Here is a 19,830-nt window from a genome sequence, read left to right as displayed (position 1 = left end):
TAACACCACGCGATGGAGATGCAAGCTGTCACGGCGCTAGCTCATCTCAGGGCCGCCATCTTGTACTTCATCGACCCTTCAGAGCAGTGCGGACACAGTATAGAGGAGCAGGTGAGATGTCGCTCTCTCGCTCTAACACACATTATAGATTAGAAAAAAAAAAACAGTCTTGGGTCAAAATTGAACCCATGATAACTAGAGCACTAGCCCAGTGCTCTTCCATTTGAGCTACCAAGACCCCATCCAGCACAGCGAATATTTCCAACATTACAACATCTATAGGTGCTTCTAGCGACATCTACCGTAAGTAATATCTATCGAGACGCCGTCAAAAAGAGCGAATATTTCTTCCACAAGGCTCTATAGGTACTTAGCGACATCTATCGTAAGAGTTGTATAGTTCCAAAAGTGTAAAAAGTGAATTTTTAACCAAAAATATAAATGTCCACTATATAAGTCTATACTTCTGGCGACATCTACCGTAAGTTTTAGTCACTGTAGAGGAGCAGGTGAGATGTCGCTCTCTCGCTCTAACACCACGCGATGGAGATGCAAGCTGTCACGGCGCTAGCTCATCTCAGGGCCGCCATCTTGTACTTCATCGACCCTTCAGAGCAGTGCGGCCACAGTATAGAGGAGCAGGTGAGATGTCGCTCTCTCGCTCTAACACCACGCGATGGAGATGCAAGCTGTCACGGCGTTAGCTCATCTCAGGGCCGCCATCTTGTACTTCATCGACCCTTCAGAGCAGTGCGGCCACAGTATAGAGGAGCAGGTGAGATGTCGCTCTCTCTCTCTCTAACATACATCATATATATAGCCGATAGCCAAAGACATATGTAACTATATCCGTATAGACAGATAAAGTCTAAGAAAAAAACGTACCTCAAAGCCCTAGAGAAAAAGGTACGGTGGCCTAGATGGCGTTACACATTTGGGGAAGCTCGGTTAGATGGCGCTAATATTAATATTTGACATTTTAATACATATCGAGGTAACAATATGGGCCAAATTGTCAAAACTGAGGTTTAAAAGTTCTAAGCTTGTGTCGAGAGATGGCTGTCTATGCACTATGATTACACATTTTCAGTAACTCTCTATAATACTTGATCCTCTTTGATATAGCTTAGAAAAAAAACAGGCCCGTTCGAAGCTGAGTCAGATTACATGTCTGTCGTCAGTCAAAGCGCGGCCAAAAATAACTTTTGATATTATGGTCGCACGTCGTTTATTCAATATCTGATCGTGCATTACCCATATCAAATACATTTTATTGTAAAATATACATACTCATGTCTCTGTCTCTGTTTCATGTGCTCTGTCTATCCCGTTTGGTAATACAGACGCATGTGTGTGTAAAAAACCTTTTCCTTTATTCTCTACTAGATTTGGAAAGCTCCGTACAAAGTTCCGCCCCCTATATTAGGGAAGTGGGGTGTTAGAAAGAGACAAAAAGTAGCCTATGTCACTCTCCATCCCTTCAACTATCTCCACTTAAAAAACCACGTCGATCAGTCGCTCCGTTTTGTGGTGAAAGACGGACAAACAAACAGACACACACACTTTCCCATGGATTTAACGCGAGCGAAGCCGTGGGCAAATGCTAGTTTTCCCATAAAATAAAAATTACTTATTTCCTTATAGATATCTCTCTTCGAGAGCATAAAGCCACTCTTCAGCAACAAGCCACTGATCGTGGTTCTCAACAAGATGGATGTTATCCGGCCTGAAGACCTGGCTCCGGACAAGAGGCAGCTCATTGAAGAGTTGGAAGCCCGCTGTGCTAAGAACCCTGTCAAGTGAGTATCTATCTAGAGAGATAAATTATACAACAAACCAAAATAAATTGTCAATGTTGTGTTGTCTGGAAGAAATCGCTCTTTAGCGATAAGACCGCCTGTTGTTTACCTTTGTTCGTGTTGCTTCCTTGTTTGTTTTGTTGTAGGTGTGCAATAAAGAGTATTTGTATTGTATTGTAAATTTCATATACAAAGGGAATGTTACTAAGTGCACAGGGCTGGAATCGAACTAGCAACCATCGGTTATCCTGGCAAGTGCCTTTACTCCTCGTCCACTCGATCACAGTAGCCAAAGAGGATCGAGTATTATAGAGAGTTACTGTAGAAGTAAAATGTGTAATCACAGTACATAGACTGCCATCTCTCGACACAGGTTTAATAATTTTGAACCTCAGTTTTGACAATTTGGCCCATATTGTTAGCTTGATATGTGTTGAAATGTCAAATATTAATATTAGCGCCATCTATCCGAGCGTTCCCCAAAGGTGTAACGCCATCTAGCCCTCCGTACCTTTTTCTCTAGGGCATTGAGGTACGTTTTTTTCTTAGACTTTATCCGTCTATACGGAGTTAGTGTGTGTTTGCAGTAGCATAAGTCGAATTTTCTAAGTATAGGCAATTTCTTAAAGGCTTATGGCCATACCTTAGGTAGAACAGAACAGTATGGTTTCTCCTTATGGACTAATCATAGTTCTTAACAATATGGAAGCTATCCGGTCTGAAGACCTTGCTCCGGCCAAGAGGCATCTCATCGAAGAGTTGGAAGCCCACTGTGTTAAGAACCCTGTCAATTAAGTATTAGAGAGATTATAAAGCTAATCTACAACAAACCAAAATAAATATACAAAACATCGTGAGGAAACTGGACTAATTCCAATAAGGCCTAGTTACCCTTTGGGTTGGAAGGTCTGATGGCAGTCGCTTTCGTAAAACTAGTGCCTACGCCAAATCTTGGGATTAGTTGTCAAAGCGGACCCCAGGCCCCCATGAGCCGTGGCAAATGCCGGGATAACGCAAGGAGGATGATGATATAAATGTTACTAAGGCTACAGGGCTGGAATCGAACCAGCAACCATTTATTATCCTGGTAAGTGCCTTTACCTTTAGGCCACCCAGTCACAGTGGAATAAGTTGAATTTTCGAAAGGTATATATCATGAAAATGATAGTTTACTAAGCTTAAATAATTTTTATTATCTTTTGGCCCGATCGAAGCTGAATCAAGCCACATGTTTGAGGTCAGTCAAAGCGCGGCCAACAGTAAAGTTTGACATTATGGTCGCACGACGTATAACTAATATATGATCATGCATCACCCATGTCAAATACAAACACATACTGACTTACTTTCATGTAAATAAATATTATAGGACATTCTTACACAGATTGTCCAAGTCCCACGGTAAGCTCAAGAAGGTTTGTGTTGTGGGTGTTAGAACCTACGTAAGTTTATTAACTATGAAGTTCGCATGTGCACCATTATAAACTCTACTGGTTGAATAGAATCGTCTTCTAGACAATGTCACACAATGTAAACATGTCAGTTTGGTTCAGTTCGTTTGCCTGTGCGGTCGGCCGGCCGCACAAATATACATTGGAAAAATATCTAGTATTTTATTTACTGTGTCCACGGATATTTCCAACTTGGTAGCAGAGCGTGCAGTAAATTTTCTACGATAGTAATAATTTTCCGAAGTGTTCGCGTGAAATTTCATCAAATTATTTTTCAAAAATTTTCGCAACAAAAACAAAAGATGGCATCTGCCAGTCAGAATGTTTTCATCGAAAAACTGTCTGGAATACAGAATTATTCATCTTGGAAGTTTATGATGCGGATGGTGCTTATCCACGATGATCTTTGGGAGTGTATAAGCACGCCTGAAAATAAAAATGAAGACGCGAAGAAGCAGGAGAAGGCGCTCGCGAAAATCGCCTTAAACGTACAGCCTTGTGTGTTTCCACAAATTAGAAATGCCAAGACGGCTCGCGAAGCGTGGAGCAACCTGCAAAAGGCATACGAGGACCGAGGCTTGTCACGACGGCTCGGACTGCTACGCACATTGTTCGCCATCAAACTGAGCGAATGTGGTAGCATGGAGGTTTACGTCAACAAGGTCATGGATATATCGCAACAGCTGAGCGACATCGGGAAGGCATTGGAAGATGACTTCGTGGCCGTGATTTTACTCAGTGGCTTGACAAGCGATTACGACCCGTTGATAATGGCTCTAGAAAATTCGAACACGTCACTGTCAAGCGAAAATGTTAAAGCCAAATTGCTTCTAGAAAATTCAAGACGCAATGAGAAAAGTGAAGATGCTACGGCTTTTGCAACTCGGAAAGCACGCAACCCAATTAAATGCTTCAGATGCAAAAAGAGTGGACACACCAAGAAGGATTGTCCAGAAAACTCTGACGGCAAGAAGAGTGGCAAGAAAAGCCAGACGATGCTTACTGCATTGGCCGCAGGAGCCAACCGTGACGTTTGGTACGTCGACAGTGGTGCGGCACAGCATTTCTGCAACGATCGCAGCTTTTTATCAGATTTTACTACTGATAAACCAAAGAAGGTATATATCGCGAATGGTGAAGCCTTATTGACAGCTGGGAAAGGAACTGCTCAAGCTTTGTTAAAGGACAATAGTGTGAGATCTATAAGTAATGTGTACTTAGTACCTAAATTGTCTGCAAATTTATTATCTGTTAGTGCTATGGATAGGAAAGGTTACGAAATTGTGTTTCGTTCTGGCGTGTGTAAAGTTTTTGACAAAGGGCAGGTTTTAGCTACAGCTACTTTAAGGGATGGTATTTATCAACTCGATGCCATCGAAACTCTTTCTGCTGTGTGTAGCGAGCCATCTTCGCAGGCTATGTCTTTGTCTTTGGGTACAGGTGACAGCGTAGCGGTGCCGACTGCTGCCGTGAGCGTGAAGCAAGCGCCACAGTTCCCTGCTACTGGAAGCCAGTCAACGCAACAAGTTTGGCATCGACGTCTATCTCATCTGAACGCCCGCAGTATGGAGTTACTGAGAAAAGGTATGGTTACTGGTATTTCTTATGACAACAATAATTTTGAGTCGTGTGTTTCCTGTATTTTAGGTAAACAGACTAAGTTGCCATTTCCGAAGAAATCTGAGACCAGGGCTAAGGAAATCCTTGGGTTAGTTCACAGTGACGTCATGGGACCACTACCGTGTCCGTCCATAGGTGGGAAAAGATATTTCCTGTTGTTCATTGATGACTTGTCAAGAAAAACATTTGTTTATTTTCTTAGGCGGAAGGATGAGGTTTTTGAGATGTTTAAAGAATTCAAAGCTCTCGTGGAAAACCAAACCAATAAGAAAATAAAAGTTCTTCGTAGTGACAATGGTGGTGAATATGTCAATTCTAAATTTCAGAAGTTCCTGAAGGCGCATGGAATTCGACATCAGACCACGGTTCCAAGGTCATCAGCTCAGAACGGAGTCGCGGAGCGCGCGATAAGAAGCGTTACGGAGAAAGCCAGGTGCATGCTTCAGGAAGCAGGCTTGAAAAAGGAATTCTGGGCAGAAGCGGTCAACACCGCCGTCTACCTTAAGAATCGCTCTCCGACTAAGGCTGTGATGGGCAGTACACCAGAAGAAAAGTGGACAGGTAAAAAGGAGAATCTTAGCTACCTGCGCATTTTTGGCTGTCAAGCTTATGCCCTTCAGCACAAACGGGACAAACTGGATCCCAAAAGTAAGAAGTATATTTTTGCCGGATACTGTGACGACACAAAAGGTTACAGACTGATAGATCCGGAGAACCCGAAGACTGTCATAAAAGCTAGAAACGTGATTTTTCTAGAACATGCTTTTTGGAATGACATTTCATCGGATGAGTATGACAGTTCACGTTACACTCAGATTAGTTTGACGAATAATGTAACTGTCGCTGATAATACTCAGGTGCAACCCGCTTTACCCGTTTTACCCCAAGAGCCCGCAGAAATATCTGATGAAAGCGCTCAAGATAACAGCGACATTACAACAGATGATTCTGAGAGCAGCAGTGAGACCCCAGATGACCCTGCGGATGAGACGTATGTCCCAGGAGATTCAACACTGGAAGACTTTGAAAACTCTACGGACGGAACGAGTGAGTTTGAGTCTGCTAATATAGCAAACACTGTATGCAGTGACACAGGGGACCCTCTAACAGTTCGCGAGGCACTGAGTGGCCCGGATGCGAGTAAGTGGAAAGCCGCGATGGCAGAAGAGTATAAATCCTTCATCGATAACAAGTGTTGGACTCTGACTGACCGCGATGCGAAGCAACGGCCTGTCAAATGCAAGTGGATCTTTAAAAGAAAGCTTGGCCTCGATGGGGAAATACTGAGATACAAAGCGCGCCTTGTTGCAAAAGGTTATACCCAGAAATACGGTATTGATTACGAGGAAACTTTTTCTCCTGTAGTAAGATATTCCACTATACGTACGTTACTAGCTTTAGCAACGGAACATAACATGAATATCGAGCATCTTGATGTAAAAACGGCGTTTTTGAATGGAGATTTAAAAGAAACCGTTTTTATGGAGCAGCCAGAAGGCTATAAGATTAAGGGCCAAGAAGATAAAGTTTACAAGTTGAATAAGGCCATATACGGACTGAAGCAAGCTTCGAAGTCTTGGTATGAGAAAATAAATGGCGTTTTGACAAACAAAATGAAGTTCAAACGTTTATCTTCCGAACCTTGTGTTTATGTCAAGTCGAGCGGGAAATCCATTATTATAATTGCGCTCTATGTTGATGACATAATGTTGTTTTCTTCAGCTGATTGCCGAGATACGGCTGGAATCAAAGAAAAATTAAAGAAGGCCTTTGAAATCAAAGACTTAGGGCCAGCTCATCACATTCTTGGAATGAGGCTTTGCAGACAGAATGACGAGATTACTCTAGACCAGTCAAGCTATATTAAGAAGGTGCTAGAACGATTTCATATGTCGGATTGCAAACCTGCGCGAACACCTATGGAAACAGGTCTGAAGCTCGTGAAATCTACAAAGAAAGATTGTACGCACGACTACAGAGGCCTGATAGGATGTCTAATGTACATAGCGGTATGTACGCGACCAGATATTGCGCATGCTGTCAGCTCACTCAGCCAGTTCAACGACGCGTACGACGAGAACCACTGGAAAGCGGCGAAACGCGTTCTTCGCTATCTGAAAGGTACGCTTAATCATTGTTTAACTTTTCAGAAGTCAGGTTTAGACATCGTCGCATATGCTGATGCTGATTTTGCGTCAAATGAGGTCGATCGCCGATCTTATACCGGTTTTGTGTTCAAAATCGGAAATTCTACTATCTCATGGGAGAGTAGGAGACAAAAGACAGTCGCTCTTTCAAGCACGGAGAGTGAGTACATGTGTCTGTCAGATGCTTGTAAAGAGGCTCTCTTTCTACGCAAGTTTCTGTTCGAAATTTACGGGGTACAGTATAGGATTACTTTGTTTAATGACAATCAGTCTGCACTGAAATTGTGTGCTAATTCTATGTACCACGCCAGAACGAAGCACATCGATGTACGGCATCACTTCATCAGGGAAATCGTTGAGGAAGGTACTGTCGTTTTAAAATACCTATCAACTGATGAAATGGTGGCCGATGTTTTAACGAAACCGTTAGCAAAAGAAAAACATGATAAGTTTGTTAGTCATTTATTTGTATCATTAAATAAGTGACTTGGCTCTAAGCAATATACTATATACTTGTGAAGGTATAGTTTGTTTTAGATCCGTTTCATGTATGTTTTGACTATTTGTAGTTTTATATGTTACGGATACTTTACGAAATTTACTGATACCTTTGCTATGCCTGTTTTTGTGTTGTAGGTAATGTTTTGTTTTTAGACAGCGGATGTGTCTAATGTATTTGCTTAGATTACTATGTGTTTAATGTATGTGATGTACATGAGTTTATATTGGTTCAAGGGCCAATGTTAGAACCTACGTAAGTTTATTAACTATGAAGTTCGCATGTGCACCATTATAAACTCTACTGGTTGAATAGAATCGTCTTCTAGACAATGTCACACAATGTAAACATGTCAGTTTGGTTCAGTTCGTTTGCCTGTGCGGTCGGCCGGCCGCACAAATATACATTGGAAAACTATCTAGTATTTTATTTACTGTGTCCACGGATATTTCCAACTGTGGGTACCCATCCATGACTCAAGCTATATTTCCGAGCTCATATAACCCGGCAACCTTCAAATCAAGAGTGAACAGGCATCTTCTGGGCGAGCTCACTCCATCGTAGGTCACGACTTTGCATTTGGCTACTCTGTGGCCAAGAGTAAGCCCATTTAATTTAAAAAAAATAAACTTAGGATATCTGTGCTCATTACACAAATAAATGCCCTTACCGGTATTCGAACCCAGGACCGCGGCTTAGCAGGCAGGCTACGCGCTAGGCCCAACCGGTCGTCAAACTTTTGATGATACTTATATAATAACCTAACTACAAAATTAAAATTTTGAAAAAACCCCCGACTGCGACATAGGAGACCGATTTTCATGAAACATGGCTATGAACACTCCCGACTAACTCAGCTTTCAGACAAAAAAAAAATCTAAGTCGGTTCATCCGTTCGGGAGCTACGGTGCCACAGACAGACACACACACAGACAGACAGACAAACAGACAGACAGATAGACAGACAGACAGACAGATAGACACGTCAAACTTATAACACCCCGTCGTTTTTGCGTCGGGGGTTAAAAAATCTGTAAAAATTCTTTCAGTGGTGTTTTTTATAATAGCGATATGTTGACAACTGTTGTTTTTTAATGACAAATTAAATGAATATTTTTTTGCAGCGCTGACTCAAACTCTGAGCTCTCGACGGTCCCCGTGATGAGAACTTCCACGGTCACCGACGAAGGAGTTCAGGAGGTCAAGATCGAGGCCTGCGAGAGGCTGCTCGGGCACAGGGTCACTGAGAAAATGCGGACTAAGAAGGTAACATACTCTAGTCTACACCTGACATGAATGGAATCGACAAACGAGTGAATACAACTATCTACACCGTGTTTTTTTTGTTTTCAGTTAAATTCGACACGTAGCTAGGTTCATTATCAGGAACCACCCTGTATATCACACAGTTAAATTCCTAAAAAAAAATTTTCATCATTTTCATAAGTAATAAATGAATTGATTAGTGTGAGAGATCCTTAATAACATTCAAGTCAGTGTCAAGTGATTAACGGCACATGTCAAAACAAATAACATTAGGAATTGGTAAAGGCTGTCACACACGTGTTCAGTAGTTATCTTTATTTTTTTAATAACTCGATAACCGTAAAAGTTAAGACGCTAGTAAAAAGTAAGTTTTTTGTTTCGGCTCGGGAGAAGCTGTGTTAAATATAATGTTTAACTTCAGTCAAAACGAAGCCAAAAAGTAAGTTTGGCACATGGTCGCTCGACGCATAAGCTATATGAGATCGTGCATTACCCATGTCAAATACAAACATTGTAAATGAACACAAATATTTGCAAGCATTGAAAAAAAAAAATTACATGAAATGGAAATGAAGGCGGGCGGGTGTTCTAGTGGTGAAGACCCGGGTTCGATTCCCGGCTCGGCCACCAGTGGGCCTTGTCGTTTTTTCTTTCGTGTATGATATCTATTTCAATTTATAATTTATATATAGTAGTGTGACTACTTGAAAAAAAAAATCAAAAAATATTCAATAAAATAATTTGATTTGTTCCCTAGTTGTATATGAAATAAAGATGTATTATTTAAATGAAATGATTTATTTATGCATGTGGAAAATGGGTTACATATTAGGTTCTATTACATTATGATTTAATAGTACATTATGATACGAGTGTGCCTCGTGTGTAATTATCAATGCACACGTGTTTTATACGTACGTTTTAGATCTATTTCATTTCCATATTCGTTGACCACCGTTTACGATAATTGTATATATGTAAAAGTTTGTTAGTAGCATCGCCCACAATATCTTTGCTTTGTCTTAAGGTTGACTGGTAGAGAACGCTGTTTGGCATGAAGTCCACCTTTTATATTGTAGGTTTTCTTTCTTTGCGTACAATAAAGATTAAATAAATAAATAATAACTTCATACGATTTTTCGAATAATAATTTACAAGAAAATACAAAAAGAATATTAATTTCCTTCTCCAACAGGTGGACGGCATCCTAAACCGTCTGCACGTGGCGACGCCGGCCCCACGTGATGGCAAAGAACGCCCCCCAGTTATCCCCCCTTCGGTGCTGGCCAAGAAACAAGCGGCGGCGGACAGAGAGGCTAGGAAGAGGAAACTTGAGAGAGAAATCGAAGTGGAAGAGGGAGACGACTATGTGCTGGGTAAGTCGAGTTTCTTTTACTCCTGGGTAATCTCCTATCAGGATGAACAAAGTGTTTTTGATACAAAATTATTACCATGTTTACTGTTTAAGTTAATAAACTAACCGCAAAATTAAAATTTTGAAAAAACCCCCGACCGCGACATAGTGGACCGACTTTCATGAAACATGGCTAAGAAAACTCCCGACTAACTCAGCTTTCAAACAATGAAACTAAATCGAAATCGGATCATCCGTTCGGGAGCTACGATGCCACAGACAGACACACACACACAGACAGACAGACAAACACACAGACAGACAGACAGACGGACGGACGGATGGACCGACGGACGGACGGACGGACAGACAGACAGACAGACACGTTTTTGCGTCGGGGGTTAAAAATAAAGTTCTCATAACGTTCCCGTTCTTTACAAAGTTCGGAGTAAAATCTAAATAAACCGATTTTAACCGGTAAAAAATAAACCGGTTCCTTGCCTCCCTAGCGAGAAAGAAAAATGCCACTTTCACCTTTTCCGTCTAAGAAGGAATATCCCCATTTTGAATAGCCGATGGGGACCTTTGATATACTTATGACTTATAGAACTAGCTTTTGCCCGCGGCTTCGCTTGCGTTAGAAAGAGACAAAAAGTAGCCTATGTCACTCTCCATCCCTTCAACTATCTCCACTTAAAAAATCACGACAATTCGTCGCTCCGTTTTGCCGTGAAAGACGGACAAACAAACAGACACACACACTTTCCCGTTTATAATATTAGTATGGATATTTTTGACTCAGATCTGTAAACACTATATCTATCGCAAATAAAGCATTATGAATTATTATTTGGCCCGATCGAAGCTGAGTCAAACTCCATGTTTGTCGTCAGTCAAAGCGCGGCCCACAGTATTATTTGGCATATGGTCGCACGACGCATTGACAATATGGGATCGTGCATTACCCATGTCAAATACACATTTTTATTTATACATATATTTTATTGGATACAACACGAAAATAACAAAATTAACACGATAAATATACGGCAACTGAAACAGTTTCAATTAGGGCCCCCCCACTGGAAAAAGACGCCGCGTCGACGTCGCGCCGTCAGGCTTTGCCATACAGTTGGCCCTACGCTACGCTCGCGAGACGCTAGATGATTATTTTCCTCGTAATTTAACACTTTCGCAACCCCCCCCTCTCCCAAACCCCTCCGGTCACGCAGCTGTCCCACCCAGCTGGTTTTCGTTGGGTAGTATGTTAAATCAAAAAAAGAAAACCCAAATCATAAATTATTTTATTTTAATTTCCAGACTTAAAGAAGAACTACACAGATATAGCCGAAGAGGAGCGTTACGACCCTATCCCAGAGTTCTGGGAGGGACACAACATCGCCGATTACATCGATCCGGAGATATTCGAGAAATTAGCCGAGTTAGAGCGAGACGAAACGTTGAGGGAAGAGGGAGGCATGTACGCAGTACCGAAGATAGAATTAGACGAGACCATGAAGGAAATCAAACAACTGGCTATACAAATTCGGTAAGTTTTCTATGAAAAACACCCTTTTAGAATCTTGGATTCTTTTTTTTAGAACCTCGGGATTCTTTTTAAGAAACTCAGGATTCTTTTTGGAATCTCGGATTCTTTTTTAGGGTTCCGTAGCCAAAATGGCAAAAACGGAACCCTTATAGTTTCGTCATGTCCGTCTGTCCGTCTGTCCGTCTGTCCGTCTGTCCGTCTGTCACAGCCGATTTACTCGGAAACTATAAGTACTACAGTGATGAAATTTGATGGGAATATGTGTTGTATGAACCGCTACAAAATTATGACACTAAATAGTAAAAAAAAGAATTGGGGGTGGGGCCCCCCATACATGTAACTGAGGGATGAAAATTTTTTTTTTTCGATGTACATACCCGTGTGGGGTATCAATGGAAAGGTCTTTTAAAATGATATAAAGTTTTCTAAAAAACATTTTTCTTAAAGTGAACGGTTTTTGAGATATCAGCTCTCAAAGTCGTAAAAAGTATGTCCCCCCCCCCTCTATTTTTATAACTACGGGGTATAAAATTCTAAAAAAAATAGAGGTGATGCATGCTAATTAACTCTTTCAACGATTTTTGGTTTGATCAAAGTATCTCTTATAGTTTTTGAGATAGGTTGATTTAACTGTAATTTTGGTTAAGTTATTGGTTTATTATATTTGCTGCTACGGAACCCTTTGTGCGCGAGCCCGACTCGCACTTGGCCGGTTTTTAGAATCTTGGATTCTTTTTTTAGAATCTCAGAATGCAGAATCTGTCTCTATGCTCAGGATTCTTTTTAGCATCTCGAGATTCTTTAGAATCCGTCACTACCAGAGGCGGCTCGCGGCTGTAATTTGTGGGTGTTCACCCAAATAATCATCGTAAGGCCCAAGGTCCTACGTGTATGTACCTAGCCTACATAACATAATCAACACTATTAACTGTGTATTTGTAATTCCTATTACAACGGCATAAAGTCTAGTGTTCCTGTTTGTACTTATTCAATGTGATTAAATTTAAATCATATTAAATTAGCTCAGAGATGCATTTTTTTTCTTTCCTTCAATTTTCCAACAAATGCCTGAACTATAAGTTTAAATTTCAGTGAAAAATATTCTTTATTTAGTTTATATAGCTACCCAGCTTCAGGGTTAATAACAGTAAAACATAAAAATGAATAGACGAAAACTGCAGTTCATTCAGTAAATGAATGCGGGATTGTGAATGTTTTTTTTTATTTTTATCGAAAGATGCGATAAGTCACTGACGGTCACTATCGCTCCATGCAGACTCACCACCTCCGCCGTCCGCGCCCGCTCCAAATAAAAGACATGGAAATGTGGATGTGAAAAAGTGACAAACTGTTTTTTGTCACTTTTTTCACATCCACATAACCACGGTGTTTTTTCATATTGTTCCGTTTTAAAAACACGTGTAAAATTTTGGTTTTTGAAAAACATATTTGCGTAAGTTTAAGGTCGGGCCGCGGTGGTCCTTTAGCTTTTAATTCTAATCGCGTTGCAAAAGTTTTTCACACTCTTTTATAAATGTCACATTGTATCCATCCATTCTCACACACTTGCAATAGAAACAATTTAAACGGTTTCAAAATAAGGCAAAATTGTATTCCCGCGCGTGCCTTAAAATAAAACTTATCTATTGTTTACTAACAATTAACAAAATAGCGCGCGAAATACGCGGGTCGCGGATGACCGCGACGCATTTCGCGCCTGCGCGATGCAACCGAGACGGTAATCAAGGACAAACCCACAGACCTATATCGAGATAGAAGGAAAAAGCTTGGCGGTTGACAGGGAGACCGATCGTGTAACATTTCGCATTTATTGGTGTTCTTATTATGATTGGATTATCCTAGTTAATTATTAATGTAGTTTAGAATATTTATAATATAAGTTAGTTTAAGATTTTTGCATGAATGTATTTGTAATTTAATTTGTGTTGCATACTTTTTAATCTGTTGAATAAATAGATAAATACTTGATACCACAAATGTGAATTGACTCGAGTTTGAATTCATGGCTTATTTTTACATCGCTCGTACTCTAAGAACAAATCAATTTATTTTCATTACAATCATTACATACACATTATTCTAGCATTTATTTCATGTTTATAGGTCGTTTGTTTTGAACGCACGCCAAATCGAGCTCGTCAAATTAAAACCGCAATGGAAAACTAATTTTGACATCCAATCGTCGAGCAGACTGCCGTTCACGGTACTAAATATGATACTTTTTCTTTCTATCTTGATATAGCTCTGTGGTCAAACGTCCCTAGGAGCGGCGCTCCAGATTTACCTAATATTTCATACATAATCTTCTGTCTCACGCGCGGAGCTATGACTAAACTTCTCTTTCGCTCTTACTGAATTTCGTATTAGAGAATGTACTGAATATTTCTCCATAGGAGCGCAATTCAAAGCGCTCCGTTGAGCGCGGTGCGTATGAAATTGTATAGGAAGGGAATTGGCGGATTAATATAGACTGTATAATGAACTTTTAAGAAATATAAGTAATTGTTTGATTGGACTTTTTTGCGATAGTTTTTATATAGTATAATACATTAATTTGAGGTACCATAATTGATGTATTACTATAGTTTAATTGTGATTATTTTTGGGAGTGCACCGCACAAGCGCACTTTAGGGCAAGCCGCTACTGGTCACTACTCTTAGGATTCTATTTTAGAAGAAATCAAGCGACTCGCCATTTAAATCCGGTGAGTTTCTATAATAGAATCGTTTAAGTTGGTATCAACATCGCCGATTATATCGACTCGGAGATATTCGACAAACTGGCTGAGTTGGAGCGAGAGGAGGCGTTGAGGGAACTAGGCATGTACGCCGTGCCCAAGATAGAATTAGACGAGACCATGAAAGAAATCAAGCAACTGGCTATACAAATTCGGTAAGTGAACCCCTCACTACGCTCAGGATTCTATTTAGAATCTCAGGATACTTTAAAATCACTCGTTGCGCTCAAGAATATTTTTTAAGTAGCCTTCAATACTATCAGAATTATAGTTTAGAAAGAAAGAAACCTTTATTTTGCAAGAATGTAGTTTCCATTGACGACCGGTCTGGCTCAGTCGGTAGTGACCCTGCCTGCTGAGCGGCCGTCCTGGGTTCGAATTCCGGTAAGGGCATTTATTCGTGTGATGAGCACAGATATTTGTTACTGAGTCATGGATGTTTTCTATGTATATAAGTATGTATTTATCTATTTAAGTATGTGTATCGTCGCTTAGCACCCCATAGTACAAGTTTTGCTTAGTTTGGGGCTAAGTTGATCTGTGTAAGATGTCCCCAATATTTATTTATTATTTACATTCAACCATTATAACTTCCATATTTTACTTTGTTCAGGATTCAATGTAAGCTCGAGTTGATTACATTAGTAACCTGAGAGGAAGTATTAAGCGAAATATTTTAAATATTTTCTTTATTCCCGTGGGTGTCGTAGAAGGCGACTGTGGGATATGGGTTTAATTGTCGCGTAGGCGAGAGGCTGGCAACCTGTCACTGCAATGTCACAGTTTCGTTTTCTTTCAACCCCTTTTTGCCAGTGGCACTGAAACTTTAGTAGTTCATGTGCTCTGCCTACCCCTTTATGGGATACAGGCGTAATTATATGTATGTATGTATGTATTTTATAATATTATACAATTTGTTATAGCAACAAGAAAGCGGTCCTCAAAGACGAGTCGCGCATCAACAAGCAAAGCACGAAGCCCGTCATGCCGCGCAACACGCGCGCCCGGGAACGAGGCCGCTCCACCACCAAGCTCAGGGACGAGATGGAGAAACTTGGTAACATACTTACTTATACTGCTTTTGCCCGCGGTTTCGCTCGCGTTGAATTCCAAAATTGCGGAATGCTCCATACATGAAATGAAATGAAATAATGAAATGAAATATTTATTTTCCAAGTAGGCATATCACAATGCGCATATGAACGTCAAATGAAAAAAAAAATGAAATAATGAAATAAATGTTTATTCAAAACTAAAACTTAAAACTAAACTTTAACTTCTGCCAAACCACAGTATGGTTTGTTGGCAGACGAGGCTCCTAATACATAAGGTTCTATATCTACTTATATTATTTACTAGCAATGGCAAACAAGACAATACAGCACTGTAATATCTTGTTTGCCATTGACAATACAGCACTGTAATATCTTGTTTGCCATTGACAATACAGCACTGTAATATCTTGTTTGCCATTGACAATACAGCACTGTAATATCTTGTTTGCCATTGGGTAGGTGCATACGTAAGATTCACTACTATTATTACTTATTAGTTTTTAGATCTACTTTGCACTATTGCTAATAAAGCTACGCCGGCTCTAACCCTACGCCTCAACCCCGAGAAGATTTCAGTCCCCCCGCAGTTGGAGGGGGGTATCCACTATTATCCACGGGGGGTATCCACGGGGGGACCGGCAAGAAAGACTTTTGGATACTCGAAAAAATACAAACTTCCCCCCCCCCCCCCCCCATTTTAGGGAAGTGGGGGGTTGGGAAGAGACATAAACATAAAAACATAATTTTTATTGAAAACAAGTATTGCATATTTACATTACATCTTAAAATTATCGATGATTTACATTTGCCCGAACTAGGGAAACCCTGTGTTTCAGGCGAGAGGTACGGCAAAACAAGGTTCAAACTTTATTTAATTTTAATGTTCACTTACAAAATGTATTTATTTATCTTTTATTCATTTCACTACTTAAGTTATTTATATAATATAACTATTTACATTATTATTTGCTTTAGCAGATCAATAGCCTATGTCACTGTCCATCCCTTCAACTATCTCCATTTAAATAATCACGTTCATCCGACCCGTGCCGCCGTGTCCGAATGGCCGAGTGGTTTAGGCATCCTCCGCGATAACGGAGGACGCTGGTTCGAATCCAGCTTTGAACACTTGGAGGCCTTGGTCACTTTTTCTTTGTATATGACATTTATTTCAGTTGACATAACACTATCAGAAAACTTAGTTGCGAAATGTATTAAATGATTGATCATGGAAAAAAATTAAGGAAAAGAAGGAAAAATTTACACCTCCGGCAGGAGTCGAACCTGCAACCGCCGCTATAGTCACCGTGGCTAAGTTGGATATAGCGTCCGCACCGGGCATGCTGTAGGTTACGGGTTCGAGTCCTGCCGGAGGTGTGAATTTTGCCATTTTTCCTTAAATTTAAAAATATGTAGTTTGATATTTATTCACTAAGCGTTGGTAGCCCAGCGGTGAGTACGTGCGACTTTCGTTCCGGAGGTCGCGGGTTCGAACCCCGGCTCGCACCAATGAGTTTTTCGAAATTTATGTGCGAAATGTCATTTGTTATTTGCCAGTCGCTTTTCGGTGAAGGAAAACATCGTGAGGAAACCGGACTAATTCCAATAAGGCCTAGTTACCCTTCGGGTTGGAAGGTCAGATGGCAGCCGCTTTCGTAAAAACTAGTGCCTACGCCAAATCTTGGGGATTAGTTGTCAAAGCGGACCCCGGGCTCCCATGAGCCGTGGCAAATGCCGGGATAACGCAAGGAGGATGATGATCATGATATTTATTCACACTTGGTTCCAGGTGTGGACATGTCAGAGACGAAAGAGGCGCACTTCACCCGCACTCGCTCCCGCTCCCGCTCCCTCTCCGCGCCCGCGGTCAAGAAGGCGCGCGTGGACGTGTCCCGCGCGCGCTCCGTCTCGCGGCCCGCCAGGGACGAGCAGGGAGTCAAGGACACACAGGTACTTTAAATATATACATCACATTCCCACACAAAATGTACGTGCGAGACGACTAAAAAAACGAATTAGTCCGTCAGTTACATTATCAAAGAATCTTAGACACGTATTTTTTCTTTTTTCTCGTAAACGAAAAATGAAGACGGTACAGTTTCGCGGGACGTCACGCCTAGGTACAATTTTTACTTAGCAGTGACGTCACAAGCCCCCACTCCGGAACTTTGATGCTCTATATCTTTGTATTTTTCATTTATCAGAAAAAGCGAAAAATATGTGTTCAATATTTTTAAGATCTAACAGACGGACTAAATAGAATGCCATTTTTTTTATGTCTTTATTAATTAAAATATATCTGAATTTGATTATATGGGTGAATCAACTTTTTTTTGTTTCTTATTGCTATGGTTACGGTCCCCTGATTCACGCTGGTTTTATGCAAAATCATGCTACTGAAATTATGCAAGAATGCATGTAATCCACGTTTGTAGGTAGCAAATTAAGAAAAGGGCTTGTCAACACCAGAAAAGTACACGTTTTAATAGTTTTAAAAAGCATAATTTTGCATAAAACCAGCGTGACTCACCACCGTAGACCAGGCAATAACAGGCAAGAAAAAGTTGATTCACCCGCATAGATTGCCGCCGTTCGCTCCCATACTTACACTACATAAAAGAAATAAATTAATAAATATTGGGGACATCTTACACAGATCAACTTAGCCCCAAACTAAGCAAAGCTTGTACTATGGGTGCTAAGCGACGATATACATACTTAAATAGATAAATACATACTTAAATATATTGTTCCCCAGATGGCGAAACGCGCCAAGAACATGGCCCACGTGGCCATCGCTCGCAAGACGAAGAAGATGGGGCTCAAGGGCGAGGCCGACCGCTTCATCGGCACCAAGATGCCCAAACATCTGTTCTCCGGCAAGCGGGGCACCGGCAAGACCGACCGACGATAAGAAAACTTTATACAGCGATTTTAGGGTTAATTTTCAAATATATTACTGGTTATGTCATATCTATGGTATTTTTAACATCCATTTAAGTATCCACATATTGGCAATATTGCCAATATCGACAGATGTGCAATGTGCATTTGAGCAAATAAGATCGATTTTTATATTACAATAAAGACTTTGATGATTTTAAGTTCATTTATATTAAAGGCAATAATATACCTTCGTCTTCACGCCTATAGGCACTGGTCCCACCGCGAGCTAGTAAGCTATGAGCTATCGGTTATAAAAACGAACAAAAGATAGTCGCTCCCGTGTAAATAAAAGAGACACGGCGATGTTTATAGTTACTCGCCCAGCGGTGAGCTATCAAAATCGCCGTCTCTCTTTTATTTGCACGGGAGTGCTTATCTTTTGGTCGTTTTTATAGCCGATAGCTCATAGCTTACTAGCTCGCGATGGGACCAGTGCCATAAGGACACATGTGCGTTTGCGTTTATAAAGCCGATTTTAATAGTAAATATAAAAATATGTAATTATTAGACAGATATTAGGAGTTTACCTTTGTATTAGTATTTTATTTTTCACCACAAAAAATATCTGACTACATTGATATCTATTTTGTTACTTTAAGTGTTCAAGAGAAAGTGACAATTAAAATGCACTAAATAAAGTTGTACAAAAATATACCTACTGTCTTATTGTAACTTTCCCGAACTCCACTTACTAACTTGACTTGCCATCAATATAACCACAGAATATATAATAGTACAAGTACAGAAGGCCCACTGCTTTGATGTTCACGACATGCCGCCTTTTTAAATGCCTACAAAAATTTTACAGAGAAACTAACCGCACGTGCGCTTGATAGGGTTGCCTATGGATTAAAACGAATTAATTACTCAGATAAAATTTTATACTAAGGTGTACTCGGGTAATTCCGAACGTCAAAAACCGTCGGTAAATTCCGAAAAGGGACCCTTATTACTATGGAATCACGGGTGATTATCATTTTAATTTCGGAATTATCCGATTACCCGAATACACTTTATTATATTATATTTAAGTCTTGGGTACTTTCTAGGTATATATACAGTATTTTGGTTTAAGTTCCAACATCACACAAGCCTTATTGAACTTTTCCGTGGGACTTAATCAATAGTAGATCTGTGTAAGGATATCCTATGGTACATATTTTATTCACGATGTCTATTTAACTTAGCACTGTTAGCCATTCCACACGCGGACATCGCATAACAATAGAATCGTCAAATAACAATAGAAAGTGCGAACGTGCGTTCCGTGAGAACGCGCACCACCCCTGATTAGGCCGCTGGCATGTACTTGTAGCGCGGCGATAGAATCGCGGAGTGAGCCGCCCCTGATATAACCCCCTTTAAATATACCCCAAAGATCTGGC

The 19,830-nt window shown here is 40.5% G+C and overlaps 1 protein-coding gene and 3 non-coding genes across 5 annotated transcripts in view; all 4 read left to right on the top strand.

Moving 5' to 3' along the window:
• The window catches only part of LOC125238591 (nucleolar GTP-binding protein 1), a 47,509-nt gene extending 28,410 nt beyond the window's left edge, over window positions 1-19,099 (top strand). The window contains exons 8-15 of one of the 2 annotated variants that reach the window (XM_048145943.1): window positions 550-642; window positions 1,645-1,799; window positions 8,641-8,782; window positions 9,978-10,158; window positions 11,457-11,685; window positions 15,368-15,501; window positions 17,289-17,449; window positions 18,258-19,099. In XM_048145943.1, the coding sequence (XP_048001900.1) occupies window positions 550-642; window positions 1,645-1,799; window positions 8,641-8,782; window positions 9,978-10,158; window positions 11,457-11,685; window positions 15,368-15,501; window positions 17,289-17,449; window positions 18,258-18,413 (1,251 nt within the window). In that variant the 3' untranslated portion in view covers window positions 18,414-19,099. The remainder of the gene's footprint in view (window positions 1-549; window positions 643-1,644; window positions 1,800-8,640; window positions 8,783-9,977; window positions 10,159-11,456; window positions 11,686-15,367; window positions 15,502-17,288; window positions 17,450-18,257) is intronic. The other variant, XM_048145942.1, reaches the window with a different exon arrangement.
• LOC125239001 lies at window positions 1,137-1,271 on the top strand. The gene has a single exon (XR_007178486.1). It is a non-coding gene; the product is annotated as a small nucleolar RNA SNORA16B/SNORA16A family (small nucleolar RNA).
• On the top strand, window positions 2,997-3,131 carry LOC125239002. Its single transcript, XR_007178487.1, has one exon. It is a non-coding gene; the product is annotated as a small nucleolar RNA SNORA16B/SNORA16A family (small nucleolar RNA).
• Window positions 10,985-11,118, top strand: LOC125238997. The gene has a single exon (XR_007178484.1). It is a non-coding gene; the product is annotated as a small nucleolar RNA SNORA16B/SNORA16A family (small nucleolar RNA).
• Window positions 19,100-19,830: the final 731 nt, after the last annotated feature.

Source organism: Leguminivora glycinivorella, chromosome 24, assembly GCF_023078275.1.
Source record: "Leguminivora glycinivorella isolate SPB_JAAS2020 chromosome 24, LegGlyc_1.1, whole genome shotgun sequence".
NCBI lineage: Eukaryota > Metazoa > Arthropoda > Insecta > Lepidoptera > Tortricidae > Leguminivora > Leguminivora glycinivorella.
This window is presented reverse-complemented; position numbering and strand designations above follow the sequence as displayed.